At 40.2% G+C, this 19,769-nt stretch overlaps 1 protein-coding gene across 5 annotated transcripts in view; it reads right to left on the bottom strand.

The window, feature by feature from the left end:
• The window catches only part of NHSL1 (NHS like 1), a 231,770-nt gene that overhangs the window by 96,257 nt on the left and 115,744 nt on the right, over nt 1-19,769 (bottom strand). Inside the window, exon 1 of one of the 5 annotated variants that reach the window (XM_036097879.2) lies at nt 8,773-8,872. The exons of the other annotated variants lie outside the window; for them this stretch is intronic. Coding sequence (XP_035953772.1) covers nt 8,773-8,788 — 16 coding nt within the window. The 5' untranslated portion in view covers nt 8,789-8,872. Of the gene's footprint in view, nt 1-8,772; nt 8,873-19,769 lie in introns of those variants that run through there. 5 annotated transcript variants of the gene reach the window in all.

The raw sequence follows: 19,769 nt of genomic DNA, 5'->3' as shown, positions 1-19,769 counted from the left end.
TAGGGGGCAATATCAAGCAAGAGACAGAGAAAGATAGCTGCTTTTCATGCACAGAACATGGAGGTCACTTTCCAATGTTAAAATGAGGTAAAGGGGAAATTAAAGCAAAGAAAATCTAGTCAAACACAGTCCAAAATAGTCTGGGAGAACCCTTGGGTATGTCATGTGCCGAAGGCATCTCATCTATTTCAGGGGCTCCTGTTTTCCCCTTGGCTCCCAGACACTTTATCTCCTGCAGATAACATGCCAACAATGGATCCATTCAACAATTTCATGAAGGTGAGTGAGGGGCAGGGAGCAAGTAACATAAACACATTTCCAGCCAAATTTGCTATCATAAGCCAAAAAGCACATAAAGATTCATAACATTTGCCATCCCAACATTTACTTTCTGTGGGAAGCAGAAAAGACACTGGACATTTAAGCTTTAGTGCTCTGAGTAGGGAACTGAGAAGAAGCCGTCTCTATAGGTATAGTCTGATAAACCCAAATCTCAAAGTGATGGTAAACATCAAACTGATGTTTTATACTCAAAACAAGCTTAAAGCCATCAAAAATATACCCATCTGTATTCAGTCCTTTCGGTGTTTATGGACTGCATTTTTGGAGGGATGGATATACAATGTCATCTTTCCAGTATGCTATTTGTTTTAAACTTCCATTCTAATTTACCAACAATTCAGCTGGACATTTACATTTACTAGCCTATTCTATCTGAGATGAAAAGTGGGCCACCAGTTAATGAACAATTAGGAATATAGTGAGATGAGAAATAATCCAGCAATAAGGAGACTTCATTACCAATTCCTCACTCAGCAGTCAACTGAAAATAAGGACACTGCTACCCATGTAAAGATCCATCCATCCATTCCGCTCACAAAATTATGGAGAGATTGCGTGAAAACAAAACAACTTTATAAAAGGCATCACAAGTAGTCCATATCTTGCTTCAATTTTTTAGCAAGATTTTGCTCTGCCAGGAAACGTTTCCAGAAAGGAAAGGTTTTGCCTCAATTGCTGTGGCAGCAAACACTGGCATTGAAGCGATCAGAATCAGGTTGGTATCAGGACACTCTCGCTGGCTTCTGTGGCTTTCAAAATCCTTGTACTGCCATGACGCGCGTTTGCCAGTAAATGTGACTTTTAATACTTCGTATTCATCCGGGTGTATTTATACAACTGTGATTACAGAAAACTTTTACAAAAATTGGTGTAAATATGCTGTGATACCAATCCAAAAGGATAGCTTTCTCCCTGTACAGTTACACCAGATTCACATATTAAGGTACAAATTAGTCTTTACTTCCACAAGCCCAAGGTAGGTCTAATCAGTAACTTTATAGAGCACTCAGGTCAAATTTAAATAGCATTACTACATATTTGTGAGAAAATGCCCAGCATCTTATTCTATGTTATTATTTAATCCTCAATATTTTATCAGGTAGTTGTATTCTAAAAGCTAAGGAGATTTTACTCAAGCTTATATTACGAAGGGACTGAGTTGGGATTTACTGAACCTTCTTCACTAACCTGTTAACTACTCTACTCTTGTTATTTGTGTCATAATTGGCAGGAAAATCCTTTAAAAACTCTCTGGCTTTGCTTTGTTCTCAAAGTCCACCTTGGGGAAAGAGGAACCCCCAAAAGTGCTTGCAAATGGACAGGAAAGCAGCCAGAGGTCTTGGTTGCTGAAGGAACCCAGGAGCATCAGAGATGGAAGGCTTTCCTGGAGACAGACGAGGGGGCGGCCTGGCATACGGTCAGTGCCCATCAATATCTGACGAATAAACTTTTTTTTAAGTAGGCTCCATACCCAGCATGGAGCCCAATGGGGGGCTTGAACTCACAACCCTGAGATCAAGACCTTAGCTGAGATCAAGAGTTGGACGCTTAACTGACTGAGCCTCCCTTGTGCCCCTGATGAATAAACTCTTATGCCTAAAATTCTATCAAAACATTTTGGCCAGATAAGATGAACTCCAGAGGTATTTCAGAATATCAACAGATTTTGGATGAATTTAGATACACAATTAGCCACCTTGGGAGAGTATTGGCCTTTTTTGCATAAACCTGGGTATTCTGTTTAGTTAACACTTTTCCAGGAAAAAAAGAAGGGACCAGCTCTGATCATCAGGAAAGGGTCTGGATTAAGCAAAAACGCAACTTGCAGGAGATGTCTGGGATAGAGCAATGGAGGACCAGCGGGCGCGAAGGCCTCCACATGCTTCATTTTCTTCTGCCCTGCCTTATCATCTCATCTCCAGGCACTTGCTGAAGAACTTCTGTTTGAAACAGAAAAGCCACTGCTCTTAAGTTCTGGTGTAAATCAGTCTCCCCAGCTGATCTTCTGCCAACTCTAGAATCTCCTGGACTCTCCACCTCTCTCCTGAGCATGCCCTGAACAATGTGGACACCCTCTGCCCCCCCTTCCTGAGAATACCCTCAGAAGCCCCGGAGCAGCCTTCCCTCACTCCCATTCCTACTGTGAACAGTGGCTCACTTGGGAGAGCAGAGACATTTGTCACAACTTTCATTGCAAAGTTTCAGGAACAACGAAGCTTGCACAGTTTTGAAAGAAAGGTCACAGATATCTTCTTGCGGTCACCAAAGCAGAGATTTTCTCTTTGTTTTCAAATGCTGTCTTGCAAAATTTCTCAAGAACAAACATACATAATCTGACCTTTGAAAACCACTCTCCATTTAAATAGAAATTTACTTACATTATACTTCACACCGTTCCTAAAGCTCACTTTATGTTATTTGTAGCTTTTTGTTGTGAGAAGACATTCCAAAGAAAAAGTGGTCATGAATGCTCACACTTCTCTTACTGTGCACTCCCCCCCCCACACACACATACACAAATTAAACCCGAGGTCAAGTCAGCACGGCTTTTTGTCTCACAGGCTCTCGGTATCAGCCACGTTTTGACAGTAACAACAATAAAAATTTAAACCTGAAGTTAATAAAACCTGATAAGTGTCATGTAATCAGCACGTGGAGGATGAACACTGCTAACGTTACACCAAATAGTGTGTCGTTACATTGCCTGTCAAATTAAGATCTCCTCATTTCAAATTCAATTGCTGTGTATTTTATAAAATAATTGACATTTTTCAATTTAAGAATATCTACCTTCCCACCTAGTGTCTCCCAATAAAAAATCTTGACAAGCTGCTTAATCATGCAAAAGCTATTAATTGCTTAAAGACCCTTAGGTTGTTTTCAAGCGGTGTTTCCTTCTGATGTTTAAAATGGGAAAATACATACCCCTGCATACCTTTGTGCCTGCTTGATGGTGGTGACATGGTGTCCCGAGTGGTAAACTGCTTTCATCACACTGATCCATTTGCCTTCGTCTATTAACTATCACCTTTACTAACGCGTGTGCAGACTACTGATCACACCTCTGAACCTAGAGGGAGTTCAATCCAGCTTAGGTATGATACAGCTCCCCCAACAGGCAATCAGAAGAGGAAAAGGTGGGGGGGGACTATAAAGACAGGAAAAAAGAGGAGACAAGAATAGGTAAAAATGGAACAGGAAATATTAAAATGGAGAACTTAACTGAAACCTTTGCCAGTGCTTTTGGTAATTCGAGTCATTTGATTCAGTTCCACCAAATTACCGAGAGCATTATCTTTGCACAGAGCATGCTCCAGAAATAAGCAGACCCCCAGCTCTGTGAGCTTCAGGCAGCAAAGCTCTGTTAACTGCCTTTTCATTCTTTTAAGGATAGCATCTCCTAGTTTATATTGTATCATCTATTTAGCATGGTGATCTGGCTTCTTCCATTAACATATTTAAAAACAAGATTTTGTTTTATAGCACAAGGAAGAAAGAACTAGAAAGCATGATAGAGTTTTCAAGGGAAAGACAAAGGAAATAAAGGGCTAGCTTTGTTTGGTTTATTAAATTTCAAGGGCTTTGCCCGCCAGTTTGAAAAATGCATGCTATCACCAGTGTGTTTATTAAAAGTGCTACTTTAAATTGCAGATTGAGCAAATGTGAATTCCCCTTGGTAGCTGTAGGTTATTGACTAACAATTATATGAAATTTTTAAATGAAAGGAGGAGGGAAAGTAGGAAAAACTTGAAGGACTATAGTTCTAAAAGCTGCTGCTAATTTAAGTAAAATTTAAAATCTAAATGTATGCTTAGTAAAATGTCCAGATTCACAAAGATGCAACATTCTCAAGATCACTCTGCATTTTGATTATTAGAGTCTTTAAAAGTGATGCTCAGAATCAAATAGCAAAATAGTATAAACTTTGCTCAATGCTTCCTTGACAGTTTAATACTGATTTAAGAAGGGGGTGGGGAACCTTCCAGAGCGAATGGTTACTTGCTAGCTAACTTGAAAAATACACTTGTTTCAGCACAGAAATAACAAATCTGTTTCTGATTCCAGACATTATTTTCCAAATGCTGCCAAGAAAAGAATCTAAGGAATTCTTTTACATGCACAACATACACGAGACAACTGGAAAGCAGTCTGTGATCTGTTCCAGGATGCATGAGGAGGGAGAGAGCTGAGTTTCTAGTATGAACGGCCCTCATGGGAGCAGAAGCACATGCCTGAGATAGTTCATAGCTGTAATCTCCAACATAACTCTTTGCTATTATTAGACAACCTAAAGGCTTTCCTAAGTCTGTAACTTGTGAAGCAGAAAAGGATAAAGACAGGACCCTACCATGCTGAGCATGCAGGCAGCTGGGATACACCCACTCCATAGAATTTACCACTTTTCCAATCCATGAAACTTGGATTTCTACACCTCAAATGGCAATAAGGGCTGAGAAAGGGCAAGAATCTAGTCCAACACACCAAAGCCAGGTTTAAATCCCCAGAGAGAATGCTGACCAGGTAAAACCCAATACTAAACTCAGAAACTAAAGGTCCATGATGCTCATAAAACACAGTGAAATTATTCTTGGACCACAAAAGGATATATGTATTATTCCTCTCCACATTAAGAATGACATTTTAAAAATAATACTTTATTTTCTCAACTTTTATTTTCTAATACTTTATTTTCAACTACATATATAAATTGCTTTGCAATTTTTAAAATTATGTCACGAATATGACAATGATTCAAAAGTACGTAATTTAGCATGCATCACTTGTGCTATATTAATAAGGGGAAGACTTAGCAACAAAATCCACTTTGGAGAGAGGGAGGATAACAGGAGAATTCTGAAAGACTGAGTCATCCCAAAGACTGAGCTATCTAATGCAACCATTTAAATTTTGGCTCGCACTGAGATGACTGCAGTGAACCAAGTTTAATTTTGTTTTTTTGTTTTTCCCTTTCTCAGGAGGATAAGAGTTCATGAAGAAAACTGGATCATTTATAGGAAAGAAAAAGGCAACATTTTCTTTAGGGTGACTGACCATAGTGGGTCCATTCTTCACCCTTCTACCCGCACATAAGCTTGCACCGCCATGAGCTTCAAACGCATCATCAAAGCAGCTACGCTGGATAGTCATTCTTACAGTGCCGCGCTCGCCATTAAATACCCCTTGTAAGGCTGCCTTCAATCGTGTGATTTTACACATGGTCCACTCTAATGGGTTGAACAGTGTCCCCGTAAATCCATGTCCACCAGGAACCTCAGAATGTGGCCTTATTTGGAAAGAGAGTCCTTGCAGATGTCATCACTTAAGATGAGGTCATATTCTGAATTAGGGTGGGCCTGAAATCCAATGACACTTGTCCTTATATAAAAATTACAGAGATACCCCAGGAAGAAGGCCACGTGAAAACAGGGCCACAGATGCTACCACAAGCCAAGAAATACCCGAGGCCACCAGAAACTGGAAGAAGCAAGGAAAGACTCTCCGTAAGAGACTTCAGAGGGGAAGTGACCCTGCCAACACCTTGATTTTGGATTCTAGCTTCTAGATTATGAGAGAAGAAATGTCTGTTTTAAGCCACTTACCTACGGGTAACTTGTTACAGAAGCTCTAGGAAACGAATACAGATTTGTCTACTAACCAGTGCCAGTTGGCCAACGCTTTGTTACCAGTCTGCGACAAGAGTAGTACAGGAAGCAAGATTAAATGCTTAAGGACTCGTATAGCTGTTTGACACGGTGCTGACATCACATAGCACATAATGTTGTTCTATAAAGTATCTGTCTGTGATGGATTGGAAATTAAAAGGAACTAAAAATAGTCTTCACAGTTAGAGATGCACTGCGAAGATAATTAATATTTACAAAGAGGAAGCTGGAGTGCCGTAATTAAGAAATTTGCATTCTGAATCATTTCAGAGAAACTTGTGTTCCACTCAGTATTGGTGGTAAAAATATTTTATTCTAATATTTTGAATAGTGTAATCCACGAATGGTTTACAATATACACATGGTAGTTAGCTGTTAATCATATTATCTGATCAGCCGGAAACTTACTTCCTAGACCATGGTGGATCATTGATGACACAATGAAGGAACAACACACCAGAGCTTTGTTAACCACAGGGATCTTGGCAGAACTTAAGAGAACATCTTCTCAGAGACTGGGAGCTCAGACACTGTTCACACAAAATGAATGTGGGTGGAGTGAATGGATCTGAGCTACTTCAATGGCAATAATAGAGAGTGACTCTAACTATGTGAGTTACAATAGCAGACAGCAATGACAAAGATGACATCTCTCTTCCAAGAAGGCATTTTTTTCTAGCACCAAATCGACCAAAGGCTGAGTAGACATGACTTTAGAAAAAAACAGTCTAAATGGAGAAAGAGGAAACCCTGCAGCAATATGGAAGACCGTCTGATGTGAATGTTTTCTCTCAACAGTTAAAAAAAAAAATACGCAGGAACATGATTTACCCAAACGAAGGGCAATCATGTTTTCCTTTAACGTCAATGCTAATCATAACCACAGACTCAAGAGCCCCTAGAACCTCAGCTAGCCATAGAAATAGGCCAATTAATGAAAGCCTCTGAAAAAGTCTCCAACAGAGGGAAACACAAACATGGTAGGAAACACAAAGCATCTGCAAGTAGCCCCTCATATTCCTGTGTTCAGTCTCACTCACCAGTACTTTCTCATGAGTCTGCCTCATTGGAAGCATGGAAGGGCAACCTAAAAATCATTATTGTAAATCAAGAGGCTATAAATCACAGGAAGAAAGCCAAACGTCGACTGTTGGTCCTGTCTGCTGGCAGATCAGAAAGTGGGCTTTAAAGGGGATTGTGGATTCCTGATTTGAACACACACTTCAGCACAAAAGTACTTGCTTGTCATCACATGCCATTCACTTGACTTTCTAAACTTTCCTAAGTTACCACGGAAACTAAGAGTCCATGAAATTGATAGATTCTTTAATAAAATGAAATTGCTGTTATGGGAATGGGTGGAGACAAATACGCTGAAGCTGCAGAAGTCATACCCTGCAACAACTCCACACCTGCATTCAATTAAAAAATCCTAAACCTTAAGCTATCATTAGATCATAATGATTTCAACAACACTGTGGAAATGACACTAGCTTAGCATACACCCTCCTCCCATAATACTGAATTCTGGCTCATCATCGTTACTTTTTTTTTTTTTTTTTGAGCAAACAATTTTTTAACAAACAGCATCATGAGAGCCCATAAGTCATTTCACCTAAAATTATTTTTCAGAACTATTCAAATTCATTTCAGTCTTACAGAGCTGTTTAGAAATCCACTGCAACTAGATACTCTCCATAGCAAGAACTAATTAACTAATTGAATTCTTAGGGAGATAAAAATGTGATGTTCTTGTTTGTTTTTACCCCCTTGATTTCATCAAATGTGTACCACCCATGGAAACAAATACACCAAACTCAAAGTTTCATATTAAAGACTTTGGTGGTTTTTAAGGTGTCAAATTAGAGTGAAATCTGTAAAGGTGGAAACTAGAGAATCCATGTCTACAACTCATTAATGGGCTTTGTGGACAAAGAAGAAATCAGCAAAGCCAGCCAGCCAGGACCACTTCATTTCCAAAAGCTGAAAAGCTGTCAAGAATTTCCCATCAACAGAATGACATACACTGAAAGATATGAACAAAATAGTCTACTCCGGTTCCAAGAGAATTCATTTTAACTCTTCCATTCCAACAATCTCATAGACAAACACACTCTCAAATGTCTAAATTAATTACATTAAGACAGGAGTTGGAACAAAAATTAGAGTTTGAAGAAAAAATAATTGCCTAAAAAGAGGAAACACTCCCTAACTAATCAGGGAGTCTCTATATATACTCCTCTGCTCACCATCTTACAGTACTTAGTAAGCACTATCATCTGCACATAGCTAGAACAAGAAGTATGTTCTACAAGAAAATTAATTTCATTCCTGAATTCACACATTAAAGCTTCAAGCAATAGATAGAATCCCTTTCCCCTTCCCATTCACTCTGATCCTTTACAGGAGCAACTTAACCCATAAAAACTTCTCTGATAGAACTCATGCTACAACTGTAAACCATTCCTACTTTCATTAAGTTTCCTTAATTCTAAACTTGTAACTACTTTTGTCAATGACAAAACGCATACAAAACACAGAAATATCCTTTCTATCTAAAAGAAAATTCCATCTCCCCAGCAGGAGGTCTTTCTTCCTGTTTGCAACAACAACAAAAGAACAATGACTTTTTCACTTTCATACTTGCAAACTCCCCCAAACTTTGATTTTAATAGTGCTAGCTTAGCCCTGTGACTTAAGACTGATGCCAGATGATGGTTCTCCTAACTAAAACTTCACCACCCAAATGGACCCAAAGCCCCCTCACCTTTCAGGCAGAACATTCTGAAGCAGTTCCATGGAGGGGCTGGTGCTCTACGGTCCCATGGAGCCTGCAGTGCTAGGCACAGCTGTCTCCCAGCCCACCTCCCCACATTCACTGCCAGAGAGCGGGGCACTCAGCCAGCAACTGTGATTACAGGAAGCCACTGCCCAATCCCCGGCTTTCTGGGCTGAGCTGCTGACACCTCCCTATCTCTCATACGCTGTTTCACACCATGGAATCAGCCAGGATCATCTTGGAAAGTGAGGGGCGCCGGGGGTGAGCAGTCACTGTTCACTTAGTCCAGGGCAGAACCGCGTTAGGGCAAGCTCGTTTGTTTGTCTTATCAGCATTTTCCATTGCACCAGATGCAGGACCTCACGTGATCGACAACACAAAAAGGAAATCACTTGATTTGGTTTAACTCTTTGCTATTAATTATGACTCCTATTCTTTGACCTCATTATTCCTTGGTTACTCATATTCTTAACTTTTTTTTTTTTTTCTGGCGTAGAACAACTCATATACCGGGACATAATCAGCACTAAACATTATGGTGTGAAACTCTGCACACAGCTGTTGGGAGTCGATATAAATGGGTGGGTCTATGTGAAGCACTCAACAGTGTCGAACAAGGAGTAAGCACTGTGGAAGTGCTGACTGTCGTTATTACCACTACCACTGCTAGTAAAAACTGGAGTGTTAGGATACAAATCTGAAGCGTGTTACGCTTCCACAGCGTTGCCATTTCTCAGATGAGGAAACAAAGATCAGTCCACTTACGTCGGCATCGGAGGATGTGAATTTCTCACTCAGCTGCAGCCATAATCAGATTGTCCAACCTCTCCTCCATCGAAAAGCTAAATTCACTCGGCTGAGTTCAAGATTACTGTAGAGTTTTTAGCACGCTTTAAAAAGCCATCGAAGTCATTTGACTGCCTATCTAAAGAGAAATGGTCTACAAATGTGGCCTTGGGAGGACCCTGCTTGAAAGTCCTGTCTGAACTGTGAGTGCCCTCGAGATGCTCGGAGACTCTGGAACCCCCTGGCCACCGGAAGCAGCCATTGTTTGCAAGGCCCGTTGCTGTGTGCAGGTCTTCCTTTCGACTCCACAGGATGCAGGAAACTGACTCACAGAACCAATCTATCTGTCTGTGTCCTGGGGTGCTCGCTGCAGCCCTTGTGACATGGCGTAGATGCTCTGTGTCTTTTGGCTTTTAACATACAGTTCAGCACACCCTCATTTGGCTTCCACTCCTCGTCTTCCAGTATTACCAGCAGTGCCTGGTTAATAAGTTCCCTACCGTGAGGAAGTCATTGCACTAGTTGCTATGACCACAAAGAAATGTTAAGGGGTCCCCAGCCAGAAGCGGCCGGGTTGAAAAAAACCTGCATGTGGAATGACAAGCAGTGATATTAACTCTTAGAACAGAATGGGAAGGAACCTTATCGCTCACCCCATCTGGTGAAAGGGTTCAGAGATGAGGTGATTTGCCCAACTAACCAGCAGCGAGCTGAGTCAAGATCAAAATCAAGCCACCTGTTCTACCTTTTCCATCTCACTACATGACCCTCCCCACAGATGGGGAGAGTCATTCCTTGTCCTTTCCTGTTTCGAGGGGTCTCATGTGCAATTTACGAATTACACAGGTATTCCTGAAAGTATTCTTTTGGGTTGGATTCAGCTTTTTAAGTTGCACACACAGAGAGAGAACTTCTACAGGTTGGAGAATTAAGACTTCCGAACACAAGTCAATGCACAGAGTTTGGGGGGCTTATATGCTTTTATCAGCACTCCGAATACTCACAGTCAAACCTTTCCATATAGAGGCGACTTTATATGCTAGGAAGAATACTGAACTGGAAAGCAAAGAGAACCTGATTGCAGCCACATCTATACCATTATCCAGCTGGTCTCTACAGCAATTCCTGAGCTGAATGAGGGAACTAAATTAACTAAATTAACTAAATTAACTCTAAGATTCGAGCCTCTGAAGGGAGCTTGGCCCTGTGGACATCTTGATTTCAGACTTCTGGTCTCTGGAATTGTGAGAGAATAAATTTCTGTTGTTTTAAGTCACCCATTTGTTGTAATTTGTTACAGCAGCCCCAGGAAACTAATACACTTAATAAGGTAAGCATTCTGGGAGAAAGGGAACAATCTTTTTCTCCTTTTAAACTAACTTCAATTTATCATTATATGGGCTTAAAACCTGTTTCTTCCATGCCACTGTGACTAAATTTTTACTGAAAAAAAAAAAAAATCTTCCTATAACACTCTTAGCACGAATACCATCTTCTATTAAATTAATGAAATTACAGGTATTACCAATCTGAAAAGGTCACAGCATTAAAAATCAAGCCATGGAAATGGAAGATGCTTTTATTAATATCAAATATAAAATTATATATAGATATTTTAAAAATTCCTTATTTTCACCATCAAACAACTGTGAATATGTTTGAGAAATAAAACATGAAAAGGCACACTGTTCAATCTAGGGGGGAAAAAATAAGAACTACCCATGAAAATGATTACAATCTGTCACCACCGATGAGTGCTACTAAGAAGCCTGCATGAGGGGAGTGGGCCTGGGATGATGTATGCAGAATCCACCGTCCTCTGGACAGGACACAGGTGCCTTTGCCAGCCATGACCTTAGAGCACAACCACTTCTCTCCCTTGGAGGATTACAACATCCAGCATCATGCTAAAGTTTAACATTATTATCTCTGCCAGAGGGAGTGGTAGCCACACAAACAGCCAAAAATTTTTTAGATCCTTACATCTTCCAAACCCCTCCAGTGCTATGAAATTTGTTGCTTTAAAAACAAAAAATGTTGTTGTTTCAATAAAATAGTGAGGATATGAGTAAGTTAGGAATTAATTTATATGATACATAGAATTAGTGGATCTAGATAGGCTCAAAATTCTACTTTGCTCCTGGCAGAACACAAGATGGACTTATACAAGAAAAACAGGCAAACCAGGTTTTCTTTCGATGCATCTTGACCCTTACTCTTACCAAAAAAGTCAGACAAAGATGAAAAAACCCTTTCTGCACCCATTCCAGAGTTTGTTTCACTCGAACTAAAGAAGTATTCCACCAGGTAAGAAGGCCTGTCTTCATACCTCCATCTCTAGGCATGCATCTCAGTGCTTTAAAATCAGAGGAGATTAAAGACAGATTCCCAAACACCATGTTCCATTTTCCCCTAAACTACAAGAGACTGAAGATGCTGAAACCCTCTGATATTTTTTAATATTAGAATGACTAGAGAGGAAGCCCCTCGGGTAGCCAGGGCTAAGCGGCACCATCTGAACATCTTTCAAGAGATTTCGTCATTCCCAGCTCCTTCCTTAGCCTATAGTATTTCAGCTTTTACCAACATTCTGAGTTTTTCTGCATATTTATTACTACCACAGGCCCAAAAGAAAGAAGAAAAAATACGATAGCATTATAACTTTAAGTTGGCTAATTTCACGTTTTCCCTGGCTAGCTCCCCTACTTCAGTGCCCCAGTCTGTCCACTTCTGTAGCAGGGTTAGTTCATCCTACAAAAACCAGGACACGGGTCTTTGTTCTAGACATGACATCACGGCCAAGAAAGCAGCCCTCGTTTGGCTCCTTACCGTGAAATCTGTCTCTCATCTCATTCATGCCCACCCTGGCTCTCCTAACAGCCAAATGAATTGATTTTGTTTTTGTTAAGAACTCTTGGGTCCCTCTGGTTCTTTTTTCCCAGGGAATGTAATAATGAGTTTCCAAGATGACCTGAGCTCTTAGCTTAGATGATCTTACAGCCTTTCCTGATCTCTCTTAGCTGTGCAGACTTGCCCTAGTTCCACTGCCATCCACTGGGCTCCTTTCTGTAACTCCACCCACTACCTTAGAAACACAGCCCACCTCGTGAGTAACGGCAGCCGGGAGGGGGCTTTACTGTGCAGCCTTGCTCCAGCCTTCCTGCCTGATGAGCTTCCAAAGGTACTACCCATGGCTGAGATGTTTCTCCAAGGTATAACACTTCCTGATGCCCTTATAGTAGTTTATTTTTTCTTTCTAAATCTGATCTCTTAATCCGCTTTCATATTTACTACACCTCTCCAAAAGAGCTCCAATTGCTCTATTCTCTCCTTTAGGAAAATAATAATAATAATAATAATAATAATAATAATAATAATAGTAATGTTTCCACTAATGTAAAAAAACACAAGGTAAGAATAAACACCAAATTCCTCATCTAGCAATAAAAGCCTGTGTGACACTTGGACTCAATTCTTTCCCCAAAATTATCTGGCCATTTCCCCCTTCAGGGACCCTGTCAGCAGGCTTTGTGCCATATTCCATACGGCTTCATACCTCCACTGTCTTTGATCAGACAATCATTTCCTTGATCTGAAATGCAGCCCCCACGCCCACCGCCTGTTTTGACTTCTCTTAAGCCTTTGGAGCATGCTCCTCTCAATCAATCTCTCCTTGCACTAAGTCACCATGGCACTTTTTTTAATGCAGCAATCATAGTGTCTCAATTCTGTCTGCCCACCTACAGTGAGCAGTCCTCAAAGTAGGGACCTGCTCATTCTCACTTAACCTCCAATACCCCATAGGATAACTGAAACAGAACAGATGGTCAATGTTTGTAGCACAAACCACAATTATTATCACGTCCATATTTCATCCAAAAGCAAAATAGTAGGAAGTGTATAAAACCTGGACGAGATATATATCCAATAGCATAATGATTGCTATGAGACATCATAAAAATATTTAACATAGTCCTTAAAATTAAATAGATACTATTTTCCCTACATATAACTATACTGAAACTCCTTATTAAATAATAGTTACTGGGGCGCCTGGGTGGCTCAGTAGTTAAAAGTGTCTGCCTTCGGCTCAGGTCATGATCCCAGGGTCCTAGGATCGAGCCCCGCGTGGGGCTCCCTGCTCTGCGGGAAGCCTGCTTCTCCCTCTCCCACTCCCCCTGCTTGTGTTCCCTCTCTTGCTGTGTCTCTTTCTGTCAAATAAATAAATAAAATCTTTTTAAAAATAAATAAATAAATAATAGTTACTGATCATTAATAGTTAAACTGGTGGTAGAATTTTTATAAATCATTTCCTTTTTTTTAAGATTTTATTTATTTATTTGAAAGAGAGAGAGAAAGCACAAGCAGAGGGAGTGGCAGGCAGAGGGAGAAGCGGACTCCCCACTGGGCAGAGAGCTCGATGTAAGACTGGATCCCAGGATCCTGGGGTCATGACCTGAGCCGAAGGCAGACACTTAACTGACTGAGCCACCCAGGCGTCCCTAAATCATCATTTCTTTAACAGCCTATCACAATATATAGAAATATCAAATCATTATATTGTAGACCTCAAGCTAATATAATGTTATATGCAAATTATGTCTCAATAAAAAAATACACCATAAAAAAAGGCTAATAGTCTAAAGAGGCCTCATTTTCAAACCTACAAACACAAATACCGTTCTCTCTGAAGGCAAGTTCTCCAAAAAACTCAGAAAGCAGTTTTTCCTATTCTCATTCAGCCTAATTAAATGTTTGAAGGATCACGGGAGTGGAAAAGAAAAAAAAATTGTTTTTGAAAGTATCCATACAAGAATGTTGAAGTCAGGTGTCCAGCTGGAGGGAGGATATCAAAAGATATCATAATAATGACCCCAAATCCCCTTTCCTAGTGAACTTATGATGAAACATATTATAGGAGAAAAACAAAACCCCTAGAGTCTAAATGTCATTTTCTTAAAGCTTTGCTATTGTCAATATGCCTAACGTGCACATTTGGAGAGTCTAAGTTTAAAGCACATAAAAATAACCTCATATCCTTTCATGCTGTATATTTCATCAACGAGTAACTCCCAAAATAAACATATCAATGGCAACCCCCTTAAAAAAAAAAAAAAGCCAACCTAAAATAAAGAGGTCATTTGTATCATTTTCCTCTAAACATCTGAGTAATCTGAGGAAGTTAAAACAATAACCAACCTTCAGCCTCAGAAACAGGTGCAACTCTTCTGCCCACAAAATTACCCTCCTCAATCATTCTAAAGAGAAGTCAGTCTACAAATCAGGATTACTCAAGATCATGTACCAGCCAACCAAGAGGAACACAAGTTCTGCCACAATTTACTTGTTAATAAAACGGAAGCCCATAACCAGAGAGTAACTGGACTGTTACTATCTTTAATCATCAAGCAAAAAGATAAAAATTTAAAGGAAGATGTACCAAGTTAAAATGCCCAGGCTCCTGCGAATTTCTGCACAGATAACTGAATACTTTCTCTAATGTTTAAGTTACTTAAGACTTGTAAGTTTGGGGCGCCTGGGTGGCTCAGTCATTAAGCGTCTGCCTTCGGCTCAGGTCATGATCCCAGGGTCCTGGGATCGAGCCCCACATCGGGCTCCCTGCTCCGCGGGAAGCCTGCTTCTCCCTCTCTCACTGCCCCTGCTTGTGTTCCTGCTCTCACTCTCTCTGTCAAATAAATAAATAAAATCTTAAAAAAAAAAAAAAAAAAAAAGACTTTTAAGTTTGAAACATTTTATTTTATAGCCAATGATGCATTTGAAAAACTCAAAGTTCTATAAACAACTAGAGGATTTCCATTAAAAAAAGGTAGTTTATTTCTGAAATCACATCCTCCAACTTGGGACCCACTTAAAAACCGTGGTGACAAGGCTTAAAGGAAGGAGCTGATCATTTCCCATTCAAGTGCCAAGTCTTAGGAGCAGCCAGGCCCTTTGAAACTCCAGGAATAGCCAGTTATTTCAAGACCCATAGGATTTACAACAATAATGGTCGGAGGAAACCACACCATTTAGGCTCCCTCCGTCTTTTTCCCTGTCCTTAGGAGTTTAAAAATAAGCAATAAAATGATTCTTCACATTGGCAGACCAATTTGAGGGTGGTGTCTCGCCCTGGTGCATGATAATCACAGAGTTACAAGATCCACAGAGAACACAGCAAGCCACAGAAATGGAGAGGATCTTTTCTGATCCTCCTCTTTGATTGTGCTAAATAGATCTAAGCCTTTTCCTTCCTTGTTTTTGTTTTACCTCTGCCTCTTTTCCTCCCTCCTCCTTCACTCTCTCCCTGCATGTCTTTCTCTCCCTCTCTTGCCCCCTCCCTTCTCTGGGTAACATCAGTAAAGGTAACTCCCAATCGAAGTCACTACAATTCTGTCGATGTAATGGCTGGCATTTACTTTGTGTTCTATCTTTATTTAATACATCTTTGCAAATTCAGCTATTAATGACAATAAATCTACGGCCCCTCAAGAGGAAAAAAGTTATATGCCAAAAATAGAATACTACGTTTAAAGTTTTAAAATGCACTTATTTTGAGGCAGATGTGCTTCTGACAGCTCTATTTAGTTATCTACGGTCTCTAAGGACTTCGGTTCATCATACAAAAGAAAGGCGACAGCCCAAGGCCCTTGGGGTTTTCTGTTTGGGTTTTGTTGTGTGTGTGTGTTGGGGGGGGCAGTTTACTTTGGGATTTTTCCTTCAATTCTTTGAAAGCCAAATGAATTTTTACTTTTGTGAGGGAATAAAAGTGACACCAGAGAGCCTGTTTTCAAGGCTGATGTTGTCCCTCTTCTGCCTTTGCCATCATTAGTAAGTTGCCTATCTTCTGCAGATCTACTTAAGAAAACTTTCTGTGTGCCACAGAGTGAATGAAAAGCTTCCAAAACCCACTCTGTAAGGTCAGCAAAGGAATCTGTCGCTTGACCTTCACAGAGCCATCAGGAATGTCAAAATTAAAGAAACGAAGGGAAAGGAACAAAATCTCAAAATCACTGAAGAGAGGAGAAAGGAAAGTGAGGACACAGCCTAATTGGGCCACGGTCTGCTAAACGGTCTGGAGCAAACTACCTGGATCCTCGCTTATCTGTCCAACAAGGAAGCTGACAGAGTCCTCTCAGAGGTTCCTCCCGGCCCTAACAGGTTAGTCTTGTTTTGTTAAGGTAACTGCATGGATCCCCCTCATAGCTCCAATTTAGAGATTATATATAAATACTTACTAAAATGCTCTTAAATGACACTAAGAGGGGAAACTATATGGTCACTACTTCTAAATAATTGTTAAAGTTGAGTTTTCAAATCAGGTATACACAAAACAGACTTATTTGAAATTTCACTTTATCTGAAAAGAAAGACGTCTTTACAATTATTATCTCTGAGACTTTACAGCCAAAACATAGAATAACTATATTGGGTATCAAAAGCTTTTGTTTTGACATCAGGAGTGAGGATCTTTTATTCATTCTCTAATATTTGGAGAATGAGAGAAAGGATAACAGTGCTTTTTGAAATTGTTAACTTTTCTCTGGGCCTCATTTCTTTAGTCACAGGAACAAAAAATTTTTAACTCTACTTTCAACTTATTCAAATTGCATCCCCACATTTTTGGAGCTATCCTGTGTACAAATCTAAGTATTCACTGAGCTACTACTATGGGCCTAGGATGCAAAATGGGGACTGCAGCATTTCAAATAGACTATTAAAAGATGATGTTAATTCTGAGTATTGGGATATTAGTGGTTTATTAAGAAATTCACAGAAAAGACAGAGAGTCAGATCAGCTTTTTCAGTCACATTTTATGTAACTCCCATATTCAGTGGAGAAGAATTGGTTTCAGTCATAGAAATATGGTCTCATCTTCACCATTTTTTTTCATCTTCACCATTTTTTTTACTTTTTGAAGCAGATGACGGGAAGATATGAAATTGAATATTTGAGGAGGCAATTTCAACCATATGAAAAACAAGAAAATATATGTGGTGTCCAAATACCAGCTGGGATGAAGAGAGGAGAGGGAGAAGAGAACGAGGACATAAACGTTATTAGAGAAAGTGGTTAGTGGTGAAACCCAGCTTAAAAGCAGCAAAGCTACACTTGCTTATTAAGTCAATCAATGCAGTAATCCTACTTGAAAACTCAGAGTGATTTTATAGATGTGTTTAAAACATAATGTTTACAAAAAAGAACTGGGATGCCCAAATATAGTCACAATTTCATCACATTAATGCAAACATGTGCTTTATTCAACTGTGCTAAGAAGAAAAGCCAACAGAAGATAAACATGTAAAAAACATATTTACATACGACAGTCATGTCCTACTTATCAAGAGATCACTTTTCCGACAAACTCAACCACTCAAAATACGGCCAAAAAGTAAGAAGCCAAAATGGTCTCCGACCAGAGAGCATCACTCACAGGATTATGGCTCAGGAACTCATTATCATCTTTTGAGACCAATACTGTTGCAATAAACTGGATTGCCCAGACCCTCCACACCAGGTAACAAATGAGAAATAGCAAATCAGATAGCGGTAAGGACACAAGGCGGGCACAGCCACCTGCAGAAAGAGAGCTGACGGCCTTACAGCAAGGGTGGCATAGGCAGCAGGCAGTGGAGACCCACTTCATGCCAAAGCAAAGATCCTTACAAATCTCAACAGCCACCAGGGCGTCACCAGGTTCTCACAGGCTCAGTTGACTATTCACGGTGACGCCAAAACATCAAAACAAGGTTCGACTGTACTGAGGACTGAGCAGAGATATCGCACGGTGTCATGGAAAGAGTGTGGGACTATGTTACAAGAAGGGACTCAAATCTAACCTATGCCATTATTATCTACATGGCTTCAGGTAAGTCACCTAATCTTTCAGGGACTGCTTTCTTGCCACAAAAGGGGATAATGCCATCTGTTCTGCCCATCTCACAGGACTGTCATAACAGTGGAATAAGGCCATACCTGTGTGAATACTGTGTAAACCATAACCTGCAAACAGACTCTATCTGCAGAGTCTACCGTGGAATGATGTTCATAAAAAATATTTTTAATTGTTTTAAAATTCTGAAAGATGAATGAGGCAAGCTTCTGTTATATGAAAATACAAATAAATAAAAGGCATGTTCTTCTAACATTTTATATAAGCTAACATGTAGTCCATATGATCACAATTTAGAAAAGTATCTCTAACCAATTACCGGTTTTTTACAGTAACCTTATGTTTCAAAGAAAATGCAGCTTTCCCTCCAATTCAGACATCGGATGTCTGACAGAGGTAGGCTAGATTCCAACAATTCGAAAGTGAAGTTAAATGGCCTCAAATTCTCAACAGATTTTCCTCTAAGGGGGACAGACAGTAGGCCAGTAAGCATAATGACAGAGAAATGTCCAGAATAAGGCAGAAATTCGTCAGACATTGCTATTCATGAGTTTTCCCTTGGGTGGGTTAGCAGGTGTGCGTGTGCGGCCAAGGGCAGGCTCTGTGACACTGAGCTCCATCGGGCAACAAGGCTGACACCGGAAATCATTCAGTCCTGCCTAATTGTTGAGCATTTACCCTTATTCACTGACGTGGTCATGGGCGAGGGGCACAGAGGTCAACCTAGAAGAGGACTTATTGCGGTGAATGCTTACAAGCTCATGATCATAAGTCAGATCTCAGAGCAGATGATTTCTGGGATGTACCACAAATCCACACTGCATCTCGAGACACCTCAGATATGCGAGACCTTTCTAGCACACTGATAGGACGATGGACTATTCACAGAAACGCCATCATAGTTGTAACATTCACAATGTAAACATTGTGAAGGAGCAACCTGGTACACAAGCATATTAAGAACCTACCAAAAGAAGTGACGTCTACTGAAAGCAGCGTTCTGCCAACTGAAGGCTGTGACCTAATAAGGGAGTCATCACTTCAGTAGGTCAGGACTGACATTTTCTGCCTAATAACATAGAATAAAACAGAAGAGAAAACAGCATCACATGGAGTCATGCAATAATGAAGTATCTTCGTAAAACTTTTGCTTCATTTTATGTGCGTGTGTGTTCAGTTGACCCTTGAACAACACAGGGATTAAGTGTCCCAACTCCTCCCCCCACTCCCCCAATCCCACACAGTTGAAAATCTTTGTGTAACTTCTGAACTCCCCAATAATTTAACGACTAAATAGCCTACCATTGA

This window comes from Halichoerus grypus, chromosome 9, assembly GCF_964656455.1.
Source record: "Halichoerus grypus chromosome 9, mHalGry1.hap1.1, whole genome shotgun sequence".
In the NCBI taxonomy this organism is placed as follows: Eukaryota; Metazoa; Chordata; class Mammalia; order Carnivora; family Phocidae; genus Halichoerus; species Halichoerus grypus.
This window is presented reverse-complemented; position numbering and strand designations above follow the sequence as displayed.